We start from the raw sequence: 25,837 nt of genomic DNA on the forward strand, positions 1-25,837 counted from the left end.
GACGGAACCCACATTATTCCTCCTCAATCTGAGGCTCGACAATTGGCCGGACCCTCCTTTCCAGTACCTTGGAGTAAACTTTCCCAGGGAGGCTGAGGAATGTGATGCCCCTGTAGTTGGCACACACCCTCTGGTCACCCTTTTTAAAAAGAGGAACCACCATCCCAGTCTGCCACTCTTTCGGCACTGTCCCAGACTAAAGAGGCGTGTCATCCACGACAGCCCCTCGATCCACGACCCAGTGTGCTCTGGTACCAGGTACCCTTATGAGCCTCCTTGTGTTCGACATGGTGTTAGTTATGAAAAATCCGTGACTAGCACAGAAGTCCAATAACATAATAACACCACTCGGGTTCAGATCAGGGAGGCCATTCCTCCCAGTCACGCCCCTCCAAGTGTCTCCATCATTGCCGACGTGCGCATTGAAGTCCCCCAGGAGAACAATGGAGTCCCCTGCAGGGATCCCGTCAAGGACCCCATTTAGGGACCCCAAGAAGGCCGAATACTCTGAACTGATATTTAGTGCATATGCACAAATAACAGTCAGAGTCCCCCCCCCCCCCCCCACAGCCTTAAGGCATAGGGAAGGGACCCACTCATCCACCGGGGTAAACTCCAACACAGCGGTGCTCAGCCAGGGGCTTGTGAGTATCCCCACACCCATCCTGCGCCTCACGCCTGACGCAACTCCGGAGTAAAACAAGGTCCAACCCCTATCCAGGAGTTTGGATCCAGAACCGAGGCTATGCGTGGAGGTAAGCCCCACCAGATCCAACTGGTAACGCTCCACCTCCAACACAAGTTCCGGCTCCTTCCCCGGCAGTGAGGTGACATTCTACGTCCCCAAAGCCAACTTCTGCCGCCCGGGTCTGGTCAGTTGTGACCCCCTGTCGTCACTGCCACCCATATGGCAGCGCACCCAAACCCATCGTTCTGCCCTGCGGGTGGTGGGTCCACAGGGGTGGGAAGAATCCACGTTGCCTTTTCGGGCTGAACCCGACCGGGCCCCGTGGCAGACCCGGCCACCAGGCACTCGCTGACGGGCCCTCCGTCCAGGCCTGGCTCCAGACGTGAGCCCCGGGCTTCCTCCGGGTAGGGTCACATTTTTCCCTTTCCGATTTGTCATGGGATCTTCTGAACCATTCTTTGTCTGGCCCTTCACCTGAGACCTGTTTGCCTTGGGTGACCCGACCAGGAGTACAAGACTCCCGACAACATAGCTCCCAGGATCCTTAGGGCACACCAACCTCTCCACCACGATAAGGTGATGGTTCCTTGGAGAGGAACATAGTTAATTAGTTTGTCATTAGTTTCACCTGAGACTAATTTAGCACCCTGGCCTGTCTATTTAAGGCGCTTCACTTCTGTTCAGCGCTGTCACAGCGTTTTCAGTATTCTTTTGAGCAAAGTATCTCGTATGCCAATTGTTACTGTATTACTCGACCACTTTTTATACGACCACGAGTTTAGCCTTGCTTTGTCTGTTCTTGCTTCAGTTTGACCCCTTGCCTGTTCGACCACGATTTTTGGATATCCCACTAGTGCACCAACCACCACTAGAACTGAAGAAGACTCTTGGATGAGAGGTGAAACGTCGTCAAGAAACGTCCAGTAGATTGATTTAAATAGCTTTGAATACAACAATTGATAAATGTCAATGAGAGGTAGTGGCAGATATGTGTTCTCTCCATTTGTTTGTTTGTCTTTTTTTCTACCTGTAATATGTATTACAAGGTATTCTTTGGATTAATTTATGTGACTGGATGCAATTCGCAATCCATCCATTTCCATCCGTTTGCTATCATCTCATCTACAGTGTTTATCCATCTTGTGGGTCAAGGGTCTACTGGAGCCTATCTCCGCTGGCTACGTGAGAACACCACCTCTTTTGGTGTGACCAATTCACCTAAGCTGTAAGTTTTTGGGGGTGAGAGGAAGCCAGAGAACCCAGAGAGAACCCAGTTGGACATAGGGAGAACATGCAGTAGAAACTCCACACAGAAAAGCACACAGAGTCCAATACCTTGTTGCTGTGAAGCAACAGTGCCACCCAATATGTCAATGTGCTGCCATTATCTTTATCATAAATGGAAAGTATTCGTATTTATTTGAGGAGCGTAGAAATGTTTTTGTCAACTGATGTAGCTGAGATCATTTAGATTCAGAGGCAAGCACTGAATAAAAGTAGAACAAGAACCAATGCAGTCAGAGACTGCAACATCCCGCGACACCCCTGAATTCCAATTTTTACTCGGACCTACTTGCATAGTCAAAGAGCAAAGCTAGTGATCTGACCTACTTTCATAGATCAATGAAAGTAGGTCTTTCTATCTTATCCGGTTCCTGAGTGTACAAAAGTTAAAATTTTCATTTTCATCCCCCTTGCCACCCGATTAATGTGCTTTTTGTTTCATCTTTCTAACTGCAACGGTGGCCAAGATATTTGGTGGACTAATGGATGGACAGACGGAGGGACAAACACAAAGAAGTGATGCTCCATCTTTGTAAACATCGATCACAGCATGAAACAACAACACTGGACTTCTAGACCTGAATATTTGGCTCATCATTCCAGCAGGGAGTTTCATTTCCTGTGAAATTGAGTTCCTCACCTCCTGCCTCCTCTCATATTTAAAAAACAGTAAAGATAAAGGAAAAATTTCAACGCAAGGTTTAATCTATATTAAGCTAATTTCTGCTGACAAAAAACCCCTGGGAAACACACTACTTTTCAATTTTAATAATTCATTGCGATCCAATAATATAGTATAAACATTTTAACAGGCCGCAGTTCGATGATCGACTTTGTGGTCGTGTCATCGGACTTGCGGCCGCATGTCTTGGACACTCGGGTGAAGAGAGGGGCGGAGCTGTCAACCGATCACCACCTGGTGGTGTGTTGGCTCCGATGGTGGGGGAAGATGCCGGTCCGACCTGGCAGACCCAAACGTATTGTGAGGGTCTGCTGGGAACGCCTGGCGGAATCCCCTGTCAGAAGGAGTTTCAACTCCCACCTCCGGCAGAACTTCACTCATGTTCCGGGGGAGGCGGGGGACATTGAGTCTGAGTGGACCATGTTCCGCGCCTCCATTGTCGAGGCGGCCGACCGCAGCTGCGGCCGTAAGGTGGTCGGTGCCTGTCGTGGCGGCAACCCCAGAACCCGTTGGTGGACATCAGCGGTAAGGGATGCCGTCAAGCTGAAGAAGGAGTCCTATCGGGCCTTTTTGGCCTGTGGGACTCCTGAAGCAGCTGATAGGTACCGGCAGGCCAAGCGGAATGCGGCTTTGGTGGTTGCTGAGGCAAAAACCCGGGCGTGGGAGGAGTTCGGTGAGGCCTTGGAGGACGACTTCAAGACGGCTTCGAAGAGATTCTGGTCCACCATCAGGCGTCTCGGGAGGGGGAAGCAGTGCAGCATCCACACTGTATATAGTGGGGATGGGGAGCTGCTGACCTCAACTCGGGACGTTGTGACTCGGTGGGGAGAATACTTCGAAGACCTCCTCAATCCCGCAGACACGCCTTCCCATGAGGAAGCAGAGTCTGGGTTCTCTGAGGCAGGCTCTCCTATCTCTGGGGTTGAGGTCACCGAGGTAGTTAAAAAGCTCCTCGGCGGCAGGGCCCCGGGGGTGGATGAGATCCGCCCGGAGTTCCTAAAGGCTCTGGATGTTGTGGGGCTGTCCTGGTTGACACGCCTCTGCAACATCGCGTGGACTTCGGGGACAGTGCCTCTGGATTGGCAGACTGGGGTGGTGGTCCCCCTTTTTAAGAAGGGGGACAGGAGGGTGTGCTCCAACTACAGGGGCATCACACTCCTCAGCCTCCCTGGTAAGGTCTATTCAGGGGTTCTGGAGAGGAGGGTCCGTCGGGAAGTCGAATCTCGGCTTCAGGAGGAGCAGTGTGGTTTTCGTCCTGGCCGTGGAACAGTGGACCAGCTCTACACCCTCCGCAGGGTCCTTGAGGGGGCATGGGAGTTCGCCCAACCAGTCTACATGTGTTTTGTGGACTTGGAGAAGGCGTTCGACCGTGTTCCTCGGGGGGTTCTGTGGGGGGTGCTTCGGGAGTATGGGGTACCGGACCCCTTGATAAGGGCTGTTCGGTCCCTGTACGGCCAATGTCAGAGTTTGGTCCGCGTTGCCGGCAGTAAGTCGGATTCGTTTCCAGTGAGGGTTGGACTCCGCCAAGGCTGCCCTTTGTCACCGATTCTGTTCATAACTTTTATGGACAGAATTTCTAGGCGCAGCCAAGGCGTTGAGGGTGTCCAGTTTGGTGGCCTCAGTATCGCGTCTCTGCTTTTTGCAGACGACGTGGTGCTGTTGGCTTCATCAAGCCGTGATCTCCAACTCTCACTGGAACGGTTCGCAGCCGAGTGTGAAGCGGTTGGGATGAGAATCAGCACCTCCAAATCTGAGACCATGGTCCTCAGTCGGAAAAGGGTGGAGTGCCCTCTCCAGGTTGGGGATGAGATCCTGCCCCAAGTGGAGGAGTTCAAGTATCTTGGGGTCTCGTTCACGAGTGAGGGTACAATGGAACGGGAGATCGACAGGCGGATCGGTGCAGCGTCTGCAGTGATGCGGACTCTGTATCGGTCTGTCGTGGTGAAGAAGGAGCTGAGCCGAAAGGCAAAGCTCTCGATTTACCGGTCGATCTACGTTCCTACCCTCACCTATGGTCACGAGCTATGGGTCGTGACCGAAAGAACGAGATCCCGGATACAAGCGGCCGAAATGAGTTTCCTCCGTAGGGTGTCCAGGCTCTCCCTTAGAGATAGGGTGAGGAGTTCGGCCATCCGGGAGGGACTCAGAGTCGAGCCGCTGCTCCTCCGCATCGAGAGGAGCCAGATGAGGTGGCTCGGGCATCTGGTTAGGATGCCTCCTGGACGCCTCCCTGGTGAGGTGTTCCGGGCACGTCCTACCGGGAGGAGGCCCCGGGGACGACCCAGGACACGCTGGAGAGACTATGTCTCCCGGCTGGCCTGGGAACGCCTTGGGATTCTCCCGGAGGAGCTGGATGAAGTTGCTAGGAAGAGGGAAGTCTGGGCTTCCCTGCTTAAGCTGCTGCCCCCGCGACCCGACCACGGATAAGCGGAAGAGAATGGATGGATGGATGGATGAAACATTTTAACAATACTGACAACAACCAAGCTTGTACTAGACATAAATCCTCAAATAATATATTCCTGGTGTGGTTGAGAGGAAGCCTTTTAAAAAGCATGCCAAAACATCCGATATAATTCAAATGTTATAAACGTTGCAAAACTTTTTCATAATGTCTGGTATGTCCATTTGGCGGTCCACCCTTGTAAATTACTGGACATGCAATAAAATGACTGCTTTAAGAGTGAAGCCTGTTGTTTTTGAATACATACACAAAAGTAAATTCCCAAGATGCACTAGATGGATGGATGGATGGATGGATGGATGGACGGATTCGTTTTAATATTTGTCTGAAAATTCAGATGAGCCTGTGTGTCATGCTGCTGTTACTTCTTTCACCGCTAGAGGGCAGACACACCAAAGACAGAACGGGAAATGCAGTCCGGAAACGGTAGGAGCCGGAGAAGAAGTCGGACAACAACAATCCAGTACAGCTGACGAGCCCAGAGAACATCACATAACGTGGAACAGACGAAAAGGACGAAATGCCTGTTATTTGTGCAGCAACGGGATGCAACAATAAGTTTGTCAAAGGGTCAGAAATACGATTTTACAGGTAAATTGTTTCTCCATTTTATCCTTCAACAGTTTGCTTAGCTCCGGGAGTCAGCCCGGAAAACACAGTCGGTCGAGCTCATTTCAGAAACTTTCAGACATTGGAAATAAATGTATGTGTGCACAGGGATGCAAGTTAAAACTTACAGTGGAGATTTTTCTGATGCTTTTACTCTCTGCAATTTACAATAAGGACGTTTAGATGTGAAGCTGCAGCTCAAATGTTCCCTAGATTTATGCAGAACAATTAATCTAACAGTTTAACTCCATCCAGTGCTCTCGATCACCTGCTGGGAGAGACGGCTGAAAGGAGTGGTTGAAATAGGAACTCCTCTTTCTCTTTGTTTTTCAGGTTTCCCCTCAGCAAACCTCAGCTAGCAGGCAAATGGGTTCACAGCCTAGGGATGAAAAACTTCATCCCTACAGCTAACACCTGCCTCTGCTCAGAGCATTTCCGGCCAGATTGTTTCAGGGACTATAACGGCAAACAGTTCCTGAGGGAGGACGCAGTACCCACTCAGTTCACGCATGGCCAGGATTCATCAAAGGTGGGGTTTTATATGGCATTCAATAGCATTTGATTTTTCACAGTTTTTTTTTTCGGTCAAACATTCTATCCCATTTGACTTTAAAATAAATGATTAAATAAATGTGAATATTCTGTAGATTGAACTTCGTAAAAGAGGAGTGGTACCAAAAGAGACAAATGTTGGAAATAAAATTGGACCACAAACTGAACAAGACAGATTGAGAGAAGCCGTGAGTCTACGCAGAGAAAAAAGAGGAGGATTGAGGGTAAGTGTTCGTTTACAAGTGTCAGTACTGTGGCTTCATGCTGTTCCCATTCAAAATATTGTGTCTTGTCATTGGGATAAATCATTCACTGTACTTTAAATTACATCCGCATTAGACTACTTTCACTTGAAGAATGCTTAAAGTTTTAAGTAGTAACTTGGATAAAACTTAGAGAAATATCACAAATGTTCACGTTTCCCCAGTGCTGTTGTTAAACACAGCAAACCGAGGCTGAAAATATTCTGTATTCATGAGTCACATGACTCACAGCATCCCGCACAGTATACTGCTGTCACTGCTGCTCATTCTATCCATAATTGTTGTGCTAATGGTGACAAATGATGATTCAGTTCTTACAATGTCACAACCTGACAAATGAGACCAATGTTTGCTCAACACATTCATCTGACTCATCAAAACAAAATCAAAGGTCAGCTACTACTAGTTGTGAGAATCTCAGAGTAACACGTAATACTGTACATCACCCGCAATAATGATAGTATCGTTATATACCAATTCTGGCATGTTTTTTAAACTTTACAAAACAGTCGTGTGAGATAAACCACCTTGTCTGTTTGACTAAAGAAAATAAAAAAACACAGACTTTACCTACCGCACTTTTGTGGACAACTTTGTCATGTGGAGTGAGGAAAAGCACCTCCAACTCAAGTCTATGTTGTGCTGGACTTGAGGAGGATGAAGGGGAAGATAACCCCTGTCTGAATTCAGGAAGTCAAAGTGGACACTGTAGAGGACTAAAAGCACTTGGGGGGACCACATTGGCAACAACCTGGACTGGGGGAAGCACACGGACGCCCTCTTTTTCATACAAATACACAAATACACTACTGAGCACCATAGGAAATTTTTCCTGAATCTATTTCCTCTTCTTGGGGCTCTTGCGATGGGGGTGCGATGGTCCCGTCTCTGTGCGTTGAGCCATCCAGATGAGCCAGTCTTTTCCAGCGCTGGCGGTCTTGTACCAGCTGCTCTGCATCCTCCACAGCAATTCCCTGTTGTCTGATGTTGCCCGTAATGACGTCGAGCCATTGCCTCAAGGTCGTCTCCAGCCTGCAGCCTTGGGGTCAAACTGGAGATTCGTTGGTCGGGGCAGGCTGGGGTCCGTTACCGTGTTGGGCAGTTCAGCATCTTTTTCTGGTCAGTTTCATCAAGGGTGAAACTGACCAGGAGAAACGGATTTCTCCTGGGTCGGTTGTCAGCCCTCTGCAGGGTAGTCGGTTGGTGGGGCTGCCACCTCACAGCATGCAGACACACTGGGGTCTTTGTTCGTCTGGAGCCTACCCTTGAGACCAGACTGCCAAGGGTGACCCTACCAGGAGCAAACTCCCGACGGTATTGCTCCCCAGGGTCACTGGAACACACAAGCCCCCGCACCACGTAGAGACCAGACGTGGCCATCAAACTGTACAACTCCTCACTCTGTCAGTGATGGTGAGTGGAGTTCACAGTCAGTGATGTTTTGGGGTCTACTGACTGGACACTTCACTCTGGACTTCAAACCACCATGGTGGACATTTCACTCAGTGATGGTTTGGGCTCTATGTCGTCTACTGTTGTTGGTCCATTGTGTTTTATCCAGTCCGGACCAAAGTCAACATGGTCTTACCAGGAGATACTTGAGATGCTGATTTCCTTTAAAGGAGGACGTGCCATCTGTCCACAGAGCTAAAACCACTCAGAACTGAGTGAACTGAGGTCGAGTCACGTGACATGAACCCTGTAGGGAATCTGATGGGTTGAGAGAACAGAAGAATATGAGAAATGCCAGAGCTGGACTCCGCTATCAAATCAGCTTTGTTTCCATAACATCTCACTTCCTGTATCACTGCATCGCTACAGGAAGTCCTTCAGAAGAAGCCCCAACCAAGTATCGAAAGCATAAATGGACATTCTTTTCTGAAGTCTGATTTTAATTTGTTATAAATCCTTCTTTGATGGATCATATTGCAATATTTTCTTGCTGGGTTGTGATTTTTATCAACTGTAACCATAATGACTGAAGTTAAAACAAAAAGCTGGAGATGTATTTGTTACAAGTTACTAACAGAGGTTTCACTGGAACCAGTCACAACAGCATCTGCTGGTCTAATTGTTTCATTTGAAGCAGAACTATTCCTGCCCTGCCTGAAGAGTGGAAAACATTTTGATAAGCCTGCATCCTTTTATTATGATCAGCTGAAACAAAAATACAAACTACTGTGGACCTGATTTTACTGTAACTTTAACATGTTTGTCATTTATGACAGGGTGGACGAGGAGGCCGTGGAGGAAAACTGATAGCAGACAGGTGAGAAACTGTTGTCTATCATTCTTCTTCACTAAGTGAATCATGAGAAATATGTGTTATAGTTTCATCCCTTTTATTGTTATGAATCAGGGAATTAATGTTTTTGGAAATACAAAGCTCTTCGTCTTGTAGCCCATCTCAAGATAATCCTACTGACAGGTTTACGTAGGAGGGATCCTGTGCATTGGTGGGAAACTTGATTCTTTTTCTGACTCTATTTGTTTTGTGTCCTCCAGTCATTCATGAAACAAACTTTCTACACTGAAGAGGGCTGGAACAAATAAAGCCTGCTTCTGACATTATTAATATACTGTATTTCTCTTTGGTTAAATTCTTACCAAATCAACTTGACTGAGATATACCTGTATATTTGTATGCACTCACTGTTTTAACAGCAGTAAATCAAAGATTAAATACTAGTGCTTTGAACTAATGTGCCATTGTTGAAGGGGCAGACACTCTAATGTCTCACTGTGGTTTTAAATAGTAGGATGAAATGAAGTGATGGAGCAAGTAATAGTAAGTCCCAGTAATGCCTGTGGTATCACAAACAGACATCTTTTTGGATGTGGCCTTCATCAGAGTCGTCACAAAATACATCGCAAACTAGGGCTGCACAATTCTGGAAATAGTTTCTTTTTTTCCCATTTATTCATTTTGTATACCCAATTCTTAGGGAGGCTTAGGGTCAGTGTTCTCTGCACCTTGGTCCTTGATCCTATGTAAAGCTGTGCCACAAACCCACACTCCAAGTATAAAGCGGTGCTTTTTAACCATAGATTTGGCACTTGTTTCACATGGCAATTCAGATTCAAAGCAGGAAAAAGTCTAAACTATGAAACAGTTGAAGCTGCAAGCAGCATCGATTGAGCCTTAACATGTTGACAATTTTGCCAGATTAGAGTATTTTAGTTGTACAAGTACTTCCTTGTTCATGGTTAATTTGCCACATGTTGTCATGGAAATTTCTGTAATGAAGGCAATCACAAGGAACTGTAAGATTTTATTTTACTGTGCTGCATCAGATAGTAGGTAAGTGATACAAGTCAACCTATAGCTGGGCTGTATGTCTTACTAAATTATAATTCAGTGAGTGATCATTTTTATACAGGAGAAAGGTATGCAAAACAAAACATTCCCTATGAAAGAAACCATACTTTTTGGTCATAGTCAACTTTATTGTCAAATGTACCATATATGCACGACATACAGCACAGATGAAATTACTGTCCTCTCAGACCCATTCCATACATACGGTGGCAAAGGCACAAGAGGAAGCTCGTCATGGGCTCTGGCCTTGGAAACTAATTCTGGACAGTCAGTTTTAATAAGTAAGATAAAAACATGAAAGAAAAGTGTAGTCTAAATAAATGAGATACAAACATGAAACAGTATTCTTCTGTGAAGACAGAAATTAAAGTTTTTCCATCAAAAGGTATGACAAGATCATTACAGTTATGCAAATTCACTGGATAACTTAGTCATCCAGTGAATTTCTAGTTTCTCATTCCTACTTTTAAGGTAACAGGGCTAATACTATAGGACTTAATTTTATTTCAAAACATGAAAATGTAAAATATAAATAAATTCACAAGTTTTTACAAAAGTCACAATTTTGAATAAAAATGGTTTACTTCATGTTTGATTGAGGTCATGGCACCCAGAGGCTTTTTGGTAGATCTCCATGCACTTAATGTGTTTACCAAATTTCAGAATTGTGTGTAAAATGTAATGTAGGTGCTACTTTATAGACATTTTCATAGTGCCAGTTTGTATTGAAGCATTTTGTGACAAACAAATCTGAAACCCACTGCCTCCGCTCGGTGCCTACATTTTCATCCAGCCTGAATAATTCAACCAAGTTGATACCAATGGCTTCCACTGCAATTCAAGACTGTTGTCAACCATTAAATGATTTTTTCTTAGCCAAAAATGCCTATTCACTGCTAGGGGAGATGAGATGTTGGATGAATCCACATCAGCTTCACATCAGCTCCACAAGCCAATGTTACAGTATTTTTCTGAATACCTGTAGAAGATGGTGGTTTGAGTGGAAGCTGTAAAAGACAGACCTAACAGACAATTATACACGAACCACTACATTAGATCAGTGAGAACTTCTGCATAATATCCTTGCAGACAACAAAAGCTGGAAGTCAACATCCCAATCTGACTGTCATCCAGTTGGTGTTTTCAGGGTACAAGGCTTACCTTGATGCTCTGGTCTGTTTAATGAGAGCTTCATTGAATCTGAATGAGGATTTGAGTGTTTCACACCGATGACAAAACCTGCAACCCTGGCTTACCTGTAGGTTATCAATATCATCAATATTTGGAACTCTGTGAATTAAGATCTTTAGGTTCAATAAGGAGATTGGTAGTAGCAACTCTATATAGAGCAGTAAGACCTCCAGCACACAAAAACACACACACACACACAGACACCGTGGAAGTATAATAAGAAAAATATATTTAAATTTATCAGGTTTGTTCAGTTTCCTCCCTTCTTTCCACTTCCCTTCTTTGGTTTTATCAATGTATGTCACTCCTTTCTTATACCTCAACTAGGCAATTCAAATATATAAACAATACACAAAAATGCTGCAAAAAAAATAAAATAAGTGAGTGTACACAGGAAAAATGCAAAAAAAATTATTCAATCAACCGTCAACCTTAATATGTTTTAACCCTTCCAATTATCCGTCGTTGGGCCCAAAAAAAAAAAATAAATAAAATATATATATATATATATATATATATATATATCCTGAGATCTCAGTGGAGGAAAAAAACAACAACAAAAAAAAGTTCCAAATTCACCATGGAAGAGGGGAAAGAAGTGCTCCTCCTTGAAGTCTCTTATCAGTTTATTCCTACCGTCCTCCTGAACGGCTCAACTATTGGACAGGGGTGAAGTCTTCCCAGGGTTGGTGTTAAGGATCATCCACTTGGTCATCTGGGAGAGTTTTCCCTCAAAAAAAAAAACCAGCCTGCACAGCCAGAGTGTGCAGAAAATTATATATGGTCTTAACACCAGCAGAATCATCACAATAGAGATGTTTTTTATTTATGTTGTTATACTAATAGTCCATTGTCTCTTCATTCACCTCTCAATCAATCATATTAGCGTTTTACTCATTTCCAGAACATTAGCTTGTCCATATACACACACATGTGCTTACTTAATTTGCATTTACAACCAGCATAATAATCACAAAATAAAACACTGAACAGTACGCAAACAGATTTATCCTGACTGTTTTTTTACTTCATACAATCTTTTATGGTAGCATTAAACAAATGTAACGAATGTCAGTATTGAACAGCCAACTCACCAGGATAATCAATGGAAAACACTTGAAAGAAAAACGCTAATTGGCTCTGCTGTGTCTCTCTTGTAACAGTGGGAACACCACGTTACCAACTTCCACGTTATGGGAAGCTACAACATATTCCGAAGTTATTCACTGTGTCTGATGAAAAAAAATAAAAAATCACGGAGCTCTCTTTCTGCTTGCCGTTCCCTGTATTCCTCCAGCTTCACCTGTCCACACGAGCCGTCCTGGTTTTTATTTTTTACTTCCTGGTTCTAGGGAACATCCCCCCCTCCACTCAGGGAGCGTCTACAAAATGCACGCATTAAGGGAGTGTCTGTAATTTAAATTAATTACTATAAACCTGGGTTACACAGGGTTTCCCTCTGCAGCAAATGTTTCATATTAATCATCACTTTCAAATCAGTGTGTGATGACTGTGTTGAATCATTAAATATATAAATTATGCATTTTATAGTCAGGTGTGATCATTTTATACTGAAATTAAACTGGTAATTGAAGAAAACCACAGGGAGAGAACTGTTTGACGCAAATGCAGAAACACTCAATAATGTCCCTTTTTCGTCTCTCTCCAGCAGACAGAACTTTGGAGCCAAGAGCAAAGTGTACGACAGCAAAGGCCGGCTGCTGTCCAACAACAAGGACATGTGTGACTGTCTGGATGTGGACTGTATGGGCTGTTTTTACCCCTGCCCTGAATGCGGCTCACGAAAGTGTGGAGTGGAGTGCCGCTGCGATAGGAAATGGCTTTACGAGCAGGTGGAGGTGGAGGGGGGTGAAATCATTCGGAACAAGTTTGCTGTGTAGTAGCGCTGACTTTTTGGCCTTTGGATGATTTTCTTGGTTTTTTCTTGAGCTCTCCTGCAGAGACAGCCTGATGGACCACTTGAGACTGTGATAGAACCTTTGTCCCATTTAATATTCTACAATTTGTTGTGTTTAAAATGTTAAAGATTGTTGTTCCCTCCTCACTTAAAGGTTTATATATTTCTTTAAACAAGAAAAATGTTGTTCTGCATTAATAAATCCTTCAGTTCGGTATCTGTGCTGCTGTTTTGTTACCTCTGCAGAATTGGGAGTAACTTTGTTTTCTACTGTCTTAATGTCTCAGTTGAAATCTCCAACTTTCTTAGTCCCATTTTTTGTTGTTTGCTACTATCTGCTAGAATTGTTTACAGAAACCAAATATTTGTAGAATCACAATGTGTCTAACATGGGTTAAATACTGACTTACAGTTTATACGTTATTGATCCTAAACTAAAATGAACGTCTGCTGTAACTTTCATCACCTTTGGGCTCTGTGATACTGCAAAGAAAGGTGTTTATTTGGCCTCCCAGTTTGTCTGATCCCGTTCCATCAGTGGAATGAACCGAACAAAGGAGTCTCATCCACGGACTCCTTTCCTGCAGGATTTAAATTTTCTCCTGCTGATGTTTGTGCCAGATATTGCAGCACGCCTTCACAGATGTGATGGAGTCCATGTCTCAGTGGTTCAGAGCTGTTCTGCCACAAATGGAAGACATACAATGTAGAATTTGCAAATTTGTGCTTTTGATTTTATGTAGGAGTCCTACAGACGCTGCTGCATGACATAGAATTATCTTTGGTCAGTGCACTGATTACCCTCCTGTGCTGCTAAATGTCATGAACCCATTAAACATGCCAAAAAAAAAAGCACCATTAATGATTTTAGGCTGTTAATAGAGACGTTGTTTGATATGGATCTGAGTCATCTTAGTATTCCATTGAGAAAATTCCCTTCTAAAATGTAATTTTATTCCTACTAGGGCACATAAAATCAAGACTAACACACACAGAAACAGTTCAGGCTCAGTTCACATCCTGCTGTCGTTGAATTCAGCTCAATAACTCATCTTCCTTTACTCTAAATCAGAGGTCCCCAACCTTTATTGTGCCACGGACCAGTTTAACTTCAAACAATGTTTTCACAGACTGGCCTTTAAGTTGGATAAATACAACAAAATAAAATAATACCATGTTCAAAGAAACTCCAAAGAAGTTTGTTTTCTTTGCTTGCTTGAGAGTTTCAATTTAGCGGTAATCTGTTTTACTGGCAGGTAGTCATGTGACCGAGGCAAGCATAAAGAGTGAGTCATAGACAGATGTGAGGGAGGCAATCAGCTAATTTTCCAAAGCATCTTTCAGGAACAGATAATAAATAAATGTACTCTCTGTGTGGCCAGGCACCGATTGGCCCACAGACTGTCTGCTGGCCGGGGGTTGGGGACCACTTTTCTAGGTGCTGGTCACAGACCATCCTCTGGCCTGGTTCCTGTCTGTTTGACTCTCGGCTAGTTTTACATTTTCCTAGTGCCCTTGACACTAGTAGTATCTCAAGGCAGTAACTGCAACCAACAGAAGTTGTTCGGGTAGTGCAGCTACTCCACATGTGCAGTGGAGAGACATCTCTCAGCACAGTGTGAAGAGCATGGAGAAGATGCCAGGACACAGGCCAGTTTACTAGGAGAGGTGGAGGAGGCCAAAGGATGGCAGCAACCCAGCAGCTGGAACACTATCTGCTTCTTTGTGTATAGAACAAAAGGAAGAGCTCTGCAGACCTCTAAAATGACCTCCAGCAGGCCACTGGCAGAGTGCAGCCAAAGTGACATTTGTCAGAGAACACCAAAATATGCATTTCACCACTGGCACACTTTTCACAAATGAAAGCAGGTTCACCCTGAGCACGGGTGACAGATGTGGCAAAGATACCGTGGAGAAATTTGCAAATCCTCTATTATGACTGGTTTGGTGGTGGATCAATGATGGGATGCATATACCTGGAGGCCCACGCAGACCTCTGTGTGCTAGCCAGAGGTGCCTTGGCTCCTGTTAGTGCCGGGATGAGACCTTCAGACCCACTGTCAGAACATATGCTGATACAGCACATGATGGGCTCCTGATGTGTGGCAATGCCTGGTTTCATGTGGATGGAGTGTGCCAGCAGTTCCTGAATGATAAAGGAATTGATGCTATTGGCTGGCTGACCTGTTCCCCCAGATCTGAATCCAATTGGGAACCTGTGGGACAGCATGTACTGTAATATTTACCGCTGCCACAAGGCACTGGAGATTGTCCATGAGCTGACTGACACCATATTCCAGGTCTGGGAGGAGGTCCTCCTACAGCCGCTGTCTCATCAGTTGTATACCCAGATGTAGGGAATGCATTCATTCACATGGAGGGGATACATACTACTGAGACACATTGAAAGTGGACCAGTGGAAATTCAAACAAGTTGGATCAACCTATGTTCTGTTTTCCACTTTGATTTTATGCATGGTTCAAAATCCAGTACTCAGTGAGTTAATGATTTTGTATTCTTTTGATTGTTTTAAATTATTACACTATGGAATGTTCACTTTGAACATTTAGTTTATTGAGGGATATGTTATTGGGATATGTGATTTAAGTTTTACCTTTTATTCATTTATTTTTTGATCAGTATATTAGGATTACCATTGAGGGTATGTTATAATACCAACAAAAACTTAAGGCACCTCTGTCGATCCTTTGGTGTTAATAGATTACACAATTACCTTTGCAGAGGAATTTACATTCTTTGTTTTAGTGCAAGATAATTCAAGAAATACTTCCTGGATTGGTAGAAGAATGAGATAACAGTCAGGAGAAGAAGCAGGTAAATTTTAGTGGCAACATTTAGAGAGACCGATAATGAAATATTATATAATTTCCCCTAATAAGCCCATGTGCCATTTTTTCACTATTTAAATGGAGAGTTGTGTCAGGGGCCATGCAAGAGAAACAAATAAGCAGAACTGTTCTGGCAAGGACATGTAGGGCATGTACTTCCCTGGAGCATTTAAATTAATTTTGTTAACACAGTTCAGCCCAGTTACTGTGGGGATCAGTAAATTCTGAAATAGTTTCAATTTCCCATGTTGACACATACCTCTCACTGTATTTTTCCATTAAGATTACATTTGATTATAAATACTAACAAAACATGCAGTAATAAAATAATGCCATGCGCAAAGACTTTGAAGATGAATAATACTGCACATGTTTCTTTTTTATGTAAGTACAAAAAAACTGTAGTTCAGTAACCTTTTATTTCAATAAATAGTGCAAACCCTTAAGTATCATGCATTGTCACTGTGGCAATTCAAAACTAACATCTACAGTATAAATAAGGAGATATACACAATTTGCTTTAGGTTTTTTAAGCTTTAGCTGGAGGAATTAATCAGTCTGACACATAACCATTCAGTTTGTGACCTGTTCATTTCCCTCCTCCAGCTAAGGGACAGACTCGTCCATAAGCTTGATAAAGTGTCTATCTCAACAAGGCTGTGGCAGTCATTAGTGAGAGGGGAGAACAAACCTCTAGGGGACCACTGGATAAAAACAAGATGCTATTAAAGAGCTCCGATGACCTGAACGGCCTGAAATCTGTCAGCAGACATCCAGCCTGTGGAATTCACAGTGAAGAGATGTGACAGAGGGATTTTGTGACTGTAGAGTCAGAGGCTGAAACTACAACTATTAACATGGGGGTGAGAAGGTTGAAGGTTTGCAGCAATGTTGGCAGGATATCATAGTAATAGCCTGCTTATGTGTAGTTAGGCTCAGCATTAAGCATTACTAGATGCACTAAAATGGAAGGTGAAAAAAAAATTATTCCAACCAGTTATCACATGTCAACATATATTTGGAATCACTCTCTGACATACTAAATACTCAATCTGTGCATAATTCTCACTGCCCATTGAATGTACTTTATGCATGTTACGACTGCTGCTGACACCACAGTTGTGAAGAAAGACTATTTTTGGCCAACAGTTGATACCGTTTATTTCTTGCTCATAGACTTTGATCGCTTCTACACTAACATACCCATAATTAAAATACAAGACACTGATGATTAACAGGATAAAGTAGGGTTGTGTGCACCTATTAGCTTGAGTGTTGTGGGATCAATAACTTGCCCCTGGTAATTGTAGCTACTGTTTTCTGGAAATCAAGGAAAACAATGAAACTTGCTTTCAGTGCAAGTTTAGTCATTTCTTACTTCTTAGGCCTGACATTGTCTTTCTTTGAAAATGGTCTCACACAACCCACGCAAACACAGGGAGAACATGCTAACTGCACCAGGGCCTTCTGGCCATGAGGTACTGGTGCTATCCACTGCACCACTGTGCTGCTCCTGTGGTAGAAATTAGGTTTTTATAGAAATTTAGCACTGGTAGATGTGTGTGTGTGTCTGCTTGTACTAACAATGTGTCAATAGTATCAGGCAACCGCTTTCAACCATGTTTTGATTTCAAATTTATCATGTCCCACTCCTAGCTGTGTGCCTGAGGGCATTGGTAGTGAAATAAAACATGTTGGCGTTGTGATGCAGTGCAGGCCTCACGCAGTGCCTTCAACAACCAGTTCCTTCCTACAAGTCGGCTTTTACTCCTCACTAGAAGCATCTTTGATCAGCTTTGCCTGCAGGGTCAGTCATCGATCCATCAATTGACAACTTATGTTTCCTTCCAGTCCTGTCAAATAAATGGCCCAGCTCCATCTCGTATGATAACAAGATGAAGTTAAAAGAATACTTTCCTCAGTATTCTTTTAACTTCACCACATCTTGTTACTTGTGAGACAGTCAGCGAATGATCAGTGACTATTATACGAAGCAATGGAAGTGTTAGATCAATGTATATATGTTATCCCATATTTACTCGTTTTCATTTTTGAACTAATAAAGGTGTGTGTGTGTGTGTGTGTGTGTGTGTGTGTATGTGTGTGTGTGTGTGAGTGTCTTTTTATGAGTTGTGTTCAGATACGGGTCAAAAAGATCACAGCTGAGGTAGCATAGATGACTAGTTTAAGATGTAAACCTTGACCTGCTGAAAATAAAGACAATACCATATAAAGAAAAGGGTTTAACTCTTGTGACAGTATACCATACATGGTGCATTGTTGATATTCTTGTCCCCCATCCTTTAGGACACATTGTAAACAGGGACTGCCCAAATGAAATAAAAAGAGGGTTCGGCAGAGACATGTTGAGAACGGGGTGGAGATCTGTAGCTGATCACATCTCTGTCCGTTCTCCTCGCGAGTAAAAAATATAACTGTTGTCTTCTCCTTTTTGTGAGTGTGTTTTAAATGTTCTAGGTTGTTTGAACCTGACAAGAAGAAGGTGACCTTGTCTGATGAATCCCGTTTTATTTTACGTCATGTGAATGGATGGGTGCCTTTTGGAACTATACTTGATACTTATACTTGATATCAGGCAGGTGTTCATTATGTTATGGCTGATTGGTTTCTTCTTGTATCAATGTCAACTTAATTATGTTCATTTACGTTCAATCATCAAGATAGGATATGAAATTATGCAAACAAAAATTGAGATTTTATGTCTATTTCCTATGTTTCATTTGATTATTTCCTATTATGTGTTATTTCACCTGAAGAAAAAAATCACGTCACCTCCCAAATCAGTGTGTTTGTCGGTTGGTGGGTTAGTTGGCGGGTCCTCTCCATAAAGTTTGCAGATGACACGACTGTAGTGGGTCTCATCAACAACAGCGATGAGACAGCCTACAGGAATGAGGTGGGCCTCCTGGTTATGTGGTGCAAATGCAACAATCTCTATCTGAATGTGGAGAAGACGAAGGAGATTGTTGTGGACTTCAGGAGAGCACCTACCCAGCATGCTCCACTAACCATCAACGGTGCTGCAGTGGAAAGGGTCAGCAGCACCAAGTTCCTGGGTGTGCACATCTCCAAGGACCTGTCCTGGGACCGCAACACCGCATCATTGGCCAAAAAAGCCCAACAGCACCTCTACTTCCTCCGCAAGCTAAGGAGAGCAAGAGCCCCACCCTCCATAATGCTCACCTTCTACAGAGGCACCATCGAGAGCATCCTGACCAGCTGCATCACCGTGTGGTACGGCGCCTGCACCGTTGCCTGCCATAAGACCCTGCAGCGCATTGTGAGAGCAGCTGAAAAGATCACTGGTGTCTCTTTCCCTTCCCTTACAGACATTTATAACACCCGCCTCACCCGCAAAGCCATCAGCATTGCAGGTGATCCCACCCCCCCCCCCCCCCCCCCCCACAGCCTTTTCAGCCTACTGCCATCAGGTAGGAGACCGCAGAGTCTGCGGGCCAGAACCAGCAGGCTCAAGGACAGTTTCTTTCACCAGGGGGTCAGGAGGCTCAACTCCCTCCCTGCTCTGCCCCCTGCCATAGCCTTGAACTCTACCCTCACACTGCCCTGCCCTCCCCCCAGCACCTGACTACCTATCTCTCCCTCCCCCGTCAACTCAGGGACTGCGCACACGTCACTTCCTCTTTGAGATTAGAGTGTATAGAGATGTTAACCATCTTGTGTTTCGTCTCATACTTCGTGCTGTACTGTCTGATGTACTGCCTGTGTTGTACTGCCTGTTGTACTGCCTGTTGTACTGCCTGTCTACTGTGGGTCAGAGACAATTTCATCTGTGCTGTATGCCGTGCACATATGGTACACCTGACAATAAAGCTGACTTTGACTTTAGTTGTGTGACAAGTCAGTCATTGTTTGGTGTATCCCATTATATTTAGGCCTCAATAGGGGTTAGGATTACAGTCATGGATTGAGTTATTATCTTTCGTATTTCATGTTTTCAACATTATCTCCAATTTCTCTGAATATATTTCATAAATCAATACATTTGTGATATTGAAACTATGGTTGTCAAATGTTAAAATGAATTTCCGATTTTTATAAATCTCAGAAACACTTTAACAGAAACACAATGTGTCCTTCCTGCTTATAATAATTTAATGTTTATTATTAAGAACTACTTATTAAGTATTAAAGGGGATACCATATGTTGGGATACCCTATATTGGTCAGCCAATATACCTACTATACAAAGTTTCTCTGCTGTGCCACTGACATCTGTACTAACTTACTTCAAACAAAAATTGCCTTACGCTTCATTAAAAGTAATCTAATGGAATGTAATCTACTAAAGCCAATTTTGAAACATAATGTAAGTTATGACATACAAAAATACATAAACATAGATGTTGCATGTTTATTTTAATACCAAGTGACACAAAAGTTACAAGCTGATGCCAGATTGATGATGGCTTGCTTTAAAAGAGCAGACAGCTGGGAATATCTTCAAGAAGGCGCCCGCAGTCCGTGTTTCCTTCGTTGCAGGTTGTACAGCTGCAGTGTTTGGCCACTGGGTAGGTGACGCTCACTGGACATCCTTTAATGTGTTTGACTTCATAGGACCACTCCCCGTTACAGATGCTCTGTTCAGCCCGGTCACCATGGCCGATGTAGACAGGATACTGAGATGGATAAGTTGGAAAAACACAGATGTCATGAAATAAGGGTACAGAAAATTAGTAGACTGCAACTAACTTATCCTTCTTCTCTGAACCAGCACTTTGTCTGTTGAAGGCCAGTGTAGAAATATGATAATCCAACATGGTGAACCCAGTGAAGGAACACCCTGCACCTCTTTACGTATTAAGGGAAAACATTAAAACCAATTAATAGTTTCATGTAATTGTGCACAAATTAAAATACAGTACAATTTTAATTAGATCCCATTACTATCAACATCATTAGATTTCTACCGTAAATACCTTAAAATAGCTAAAACCTGACAAGATGCTCATTCACAGATTTCACTTTGCACCTGGTTATTCTCACTAAAACCCTGTTTTCAACATGTTCCTTATTTGTATTATTCATTTAGTTCAGAAATTGGCCTCTGATTGATTTACATAAAGCTTTGTGGGGATTAATGAAATGGAAACACCACTAAGACTAAATGCAGGAACATGATGGCAGATTGGAGCCCATATATGCAAAAATATTCCTGCATACAACAACTTTTAGGCAGAAAACTTGAGTCACCCATTACCTCAAGATAGCAATGCCCCGCACACATGGTGGTGTGGACGGACTCGATAATGCCACAGCTCTCAACGAGGATGCTGACGTTGGTTGGATGACAACCGAGGATGCAGCTGTGCCCCGTCCTCACCAGCAGCAGCACTGCTGCCATGACAACCAACTGCATCCTCTGCTTGGTGCAGGGCAGACGTCTACCACAAGAGGGGATCAGATCTCACATCAAAAAGTTTCAACTTTAAACAAATACATGACATTTATTTGAATGACATGATTGATTACAAAGCTGTGATAAATTTATTCTCAGAGGTTAAATCAAATTTCCCCGTAGTCAAACCCTTCCAACTTTCTGGCAGGAATTAAAGGGAAGGTTCACTGAAGTTATACCCCTCCATACAGATGCAGTCACCAAGAGTCAGAGGAGAAATGAATAAAGATTGATGCACATCCAGGTACAAGATGTCCTTTCTGGATTGCTTGTTTTCTTTCTACATTGTGAGCGGGATTTTTCACATTTCTTTGTCATGAAAAATACTAAGGTGTAATTGAGTAATACATATTTGACTAATAAAAATTCAAACAATTCTGATCATAATTCTGACATGGTTTCCAATTGCACATCCAGGTCAGTATGTAAAATAGATTTATTTAAAGATCAGCGTTATACACTATGGGGGGGGGGGGGGTTGTAATGGAGAGGAGTTGACACCAACGTTGTCAATACCATTTATGAAAATTTAGAGCCATTCCAACACATTTCATGTATCTTTGGGGGGTAAAAGTAAGATCTAGATGAAAAATAGATCTGGGATTTATATTTCTGTTGACAAGTCATAAATTACTGATGATAAACACATGCTTCCAAATGATAGGGGTGTGTTTATACGTTTTCAGGCTTCCACTTATTTTGTGCACACACGAGTGTGTCCAATTTTTAGTTGACAGGCTTGAATGAAAGGGCTCTTACGTGAAAAACCTATTTTTCCATTTTTCAGGTTTTTAGTGACAGTCAGGTCTGTGCTGTCCTGCTGCTTTCTACATTTATTTGAGACGTCTGTCTTTTAGACACAAAATACAAAGGATGTGAATGGAGTTTGTTTTACTCCAAAAAATGCTTCCCTATTCTTCATCTTCAAAGTCTCAGAAGCTCACACATCATTCAAATAGTGTCCCAGTGCTTAAACTGTAAATATGACAATGTGTGTTAATTAACAACCAAAAATCAATGAAGTACCTATAATGTAATAATTTTAAAATATATTAACCATCCATCCATCCATTTTCTGCCGCTGTATCCGCTGTAGCGGGTCACGGGGAGCTGGAGCCTATCCCAGCTGGCATAGGGCGTGAGGCGGGGGACACTCCGGGCACGATGCCAGTTTAGGATTTATGTCAGCAGAGCTTTCATAAAATATATAATTTAAACCCACACCTACAAGTGCAACGAGAGACAGAGAGAGAGAGAGAGGGCGAGAGAGAGAGAGAGAGAGAGAGAGAGAGAGAGAGAGAGAGAGAGAGAGAGAGAGAGAGAGAGAGAGAGAGTAAAAGGGGCGTACTTCATGTTAATGTTGTGGCATATTGTTGAGCTATAGCTCTAGAACATCACAGTGTTGTCATTACCAGATGGCTGCAGCTGGAAGTGAAACACTGTCCTCCTAACAAACTATCATGCCATGTTTGCTGGAAAAGACAGGAGTGATGGTCAGGCTCAGAGATTTTGTTTTATGCTGGAAAAGAATACGATGGCTATAAGTGTGATGAAACATTAAATAAATTATCCACTACTTTTTAAAAAATAAGCCTTTTGAGGGTTTTTTTTTGAAGATTATTTGAAAATCCCTTTTTGAGTGTGAATATGATCATTAAAGAGTGACTTATTGGCACAAAATTGGGAGAATGTATATAATGAAAAAGACATTGATAGTGCATATGAAACTTTTATAAAAAATATTCACATCATTATATACTAAAAATTGTCCAATAAAACAATGTGACAGAAATCAAAAGTACAAAGATCGACCATAGTTCACAAAGGGATTACAAAACGCCCGCAAAAAATAAATACACTATATAAAGAGTTCATTAAAAGACGAACTAAAGGCAGAAAATAAATTTAAAAAAATAAAAAATAAGTTAACTAATATTATAAGGGTGTGTAGAAAGGAATATTACAGTAAAATATTATGTAATAACATAATATTACATAAAGGAATGTGGGACATATTAAACAGTGTTATTAAAAATGGTACTAAACAACAGAGCTACCCTCAATATTTTGTTGAAAATAACATGAAGATGGATCATATGGATGATATTGTCAACAGTTTTAACAGTTTTTTTGTAAATGTTGGACCAAAACTGGCAGATGAAATCCCAGATCCATGTTTAGATGACAAGTGGAGTGACACCCTTATAGAAAGGAATCCCAGTTCAATGTTCCTCACAGCAGGGGAGGAAAGGAAATAATAGATATTGTAAATAAATGTAAAAGTAAACCATCTACGGATTTAAATGAAAAGAGCCATAAGAATAATTCATAATGTCGGTATAGAGATCACACAAACCCCACTATTCTTAAAATCCAGAATATTAAAACTCACTGACATTATCATTTTCAAACAGCACAACTCATGTACAAAGCAATACATAAGACACTTCCTGGTAATATACAAAAAATGGTTTTTAATAGAGAAGGGAATTATCATCTGAGGGGGGAGCACAACTTAAAATATCAGAGGGCACGTACAACAATGAAACGTTTTTGTGTTTCTGTTTGTGGAGTGAGGGTGTGGAACAGGTTGGGTGTGGAGCTCAAGCAGTGTCCAAGCATGATCCAGTTTAAAAAGCGCTACAAGCAAATGGTTTTCACTGGGTACAGGGGGGGGGGAAGGGGTCTAACAATCGGGTGTTTTCTATTAATTCTATTTGTAACTTATTTTTCCTTTTATTGTCTTTTCTTGTATATATGTTTAGTACTTCATTTGTTTATTTATTTTTTGTACTTGGGGAATTAATGTCAATGGAGAAGTGAAGAAGGGGTAGGATTCAATAAGCTTATGCTTCCTCCTACTCCTTTTCGAGCATGTTTTGTGTGTTATTAGAATTATTGTTGTCTTCATTTTTGTTGTTATTCTGCGCACATGTTCGAAATAAAAGCATTCATTCGTTCATTCATTCATTCATTTCTCAGTTCGAGAAATCATTTGATCTTCCTTTCTTTCTTCATATTTCTTTGAGCTATGTGGTACATGCAGCATGACTGGTCTAAGGTTCTAGTAGGATCACTGGTACTCTTGTCCAACATTAGCTTTTTAAAAAGCTGTGTGTTAAATTTCAAGCAAACATCAAAACAAACATCGCTTGTTGCCAGCCAGATCACGTGAGGTCATCAGGAAAGAGGTTCAAAATATGATACATTTTACCACAGGAAAAACTACCATGGAACCGTTGAAAGGGGTTCTTCAACCTTTCACCTCAAATAATCATTTTGTAGCATTGGCATGTTAAAATGACTCAAATGTCCAGCTTCTCAGTTTCATATGGTGTATATCACTTTCATGTAGCATATATGTGTGAGCTGCTGTTGCCCCAATGATTCTCTGCCAAGCACGTCTCTGACAAGAATGAATGTTTGGTAGGGGCTGAAACAAATTATTCAGGCTAAATACTAGAAAACAGCAATAAACCTGAGACTGTCAAGGAAGAAAAGTTATCAATAATCATTTACATATTTTTCTTTTTCAAGATCATATCGATGAAAACTGAATTAGAGCAGCTGTAATCTACCATAAGTCTAAATGCTTTAAAGTAACCAGCACATAATGAAGATGTTTGGACAAAAGCAAGCAGATGCAATTGAATTAAATTCTTTGCTAATAGTACTATGTCCTCTTACAAGTGACTCAAGTGAGAGAATATAAGTGAGGACTATATTTCTAAATAAAGTTATTAGCAATATCACAACTTTATCAAAAACATATGTATTTAGCAGTTACATGTAATGTGCACAAACTGTGAACAGAAAGCATACCTGTAGGGTTCTGCTGTGGTCGTGCTTGTTTCTTCTGTCACCCTCTGAAACATCTGTAACAGCTTTCAAGCTGCAGCTGTCCTCTGTTACTTAAATAGAATGGCTCATAAATCCCTTTAATCCATTCAACCTTGGGCTCTGTGTAATTTTTCCTACCTGCTTGGACTCAAAGCAAATCCTGCGTTCTTTCCCACATTTGTCCAGGGGTGGGTTCAGGCTCAAGGCCTTTGCTTCTGCCTTTGAGTGGGAGTGAGATGGTATCTGCAGAAATCTTTTTTAGCCTACATGAGTCAAAGGCTTAAGTGGAACACAGAAATAGAAATAAATCAACCCCCCACGGTAAGATTAAAAACACAGACATGAACTTTAGTAATTAATTTATTCCACACTCCATCTTCAGTGCTCACAGTCACATGTTGTCCATGGGAGACTCTCAGACAGTTCACAAGCTTCAGATTTCAAAACATTTACACTTTTTTAAAATCTATTTATTATGTATTTTTTAAAAATTTCTGGCTTTGATTTTTACTTGTTGGAACAATGAGACAATTTCAGTGACATTGGGGCCTTCTGTGTTGTTTGCAAACCCACTTTGAGACATTTAGACAAATGAAAAACCATCCATCAGAGTTTATTTTGATCCCCCCACCAAGCCAAAAGCGTTTCTCTCAGTCGGATAAAGTAGTTGTTCTAAAAACAGATACACCGACATCTACAACTGCAGATATTGCTATCGATATTCTCAGTCTGTACAAATA

General features: G+C 42.3%; 2 protein-coding genes across 3 annotated transcripts; one reads left to right on the top strand and one right to left on the bottom strand.

Annotated features, from left to right (window-relative positions):
- Window positions 1-5,556: 5,556 nt before the first annotated feature.
- Window positions 5,557-14,139, top strand: arl14ep (ADP-ribosylation factor-like 14 effector protein). 2 transcript variants are annotated; one of them, XM_068310330.1, is made up of 5 exons: window positions 5,557-5,709; window positions 6,061-6,256; window positions 6,375-6,503; window positions 8,771-8,811; window positions 12,722-14,139. In XM_068310330.1, exons 1-5 carry the CDS (start codon window positions 5,639-5,641, stop codon window positions 12,951-12,953), a joined length of 669 nt encoding a protein of 222 aa, XP_068166431.1. In that variant the 5' UTR covers window positions 5,557-5,638; the 3' UTR covers window positions 12,954-14,139. The 2 variants fall into 2 exon arrangements, with proteins under 2 accessions (XP_068166431.1, XP_068166439.1); XM_068310338.1 differs by having other exon boundaries at window positions 12,725-14,139.
- Window positions 14,140-20,274: 6,135 nt separating this feature from the next.
- On the bottom strand, window positions 20,275-25,220 carry LOC137592289 (gonadotropin subunit beta-1-like). Its single transcript, XM_068310353.1, has 3 exons — window positions 25,080-25,220; window positions 21,060-21,243; window positions 20,275-20,478 (listed from the first exon to the last, which is right to left on the bottom strand). The coding sequence occupies exons 1-3, from the start codon at window positions 25,130-25,132 to the stop codon at window positions 20,275-20,277; spliced, it is 441 nt and encodes a 146-aa protein (XP_068166454.1). The 5' UTR covers window positions 25,133-25,220.
- Window positions 25,221-25,837: the final 617 nt, after the last annotated feature.

The sequence above is a fragment of the Antennarius striatus genome, chromosome 1, assembly GCF_040054535.1.
Source record: "Antennarius striatus isolate MH-2024 chromosome 1, ASM4005453v1, whole genome shotgun sequence".
NCBI lineage: Eukaryota > Metazoa > Chordata > Actinopteri > Lophiiformes > Antennariidae > Antennarius > Antennarius striatus.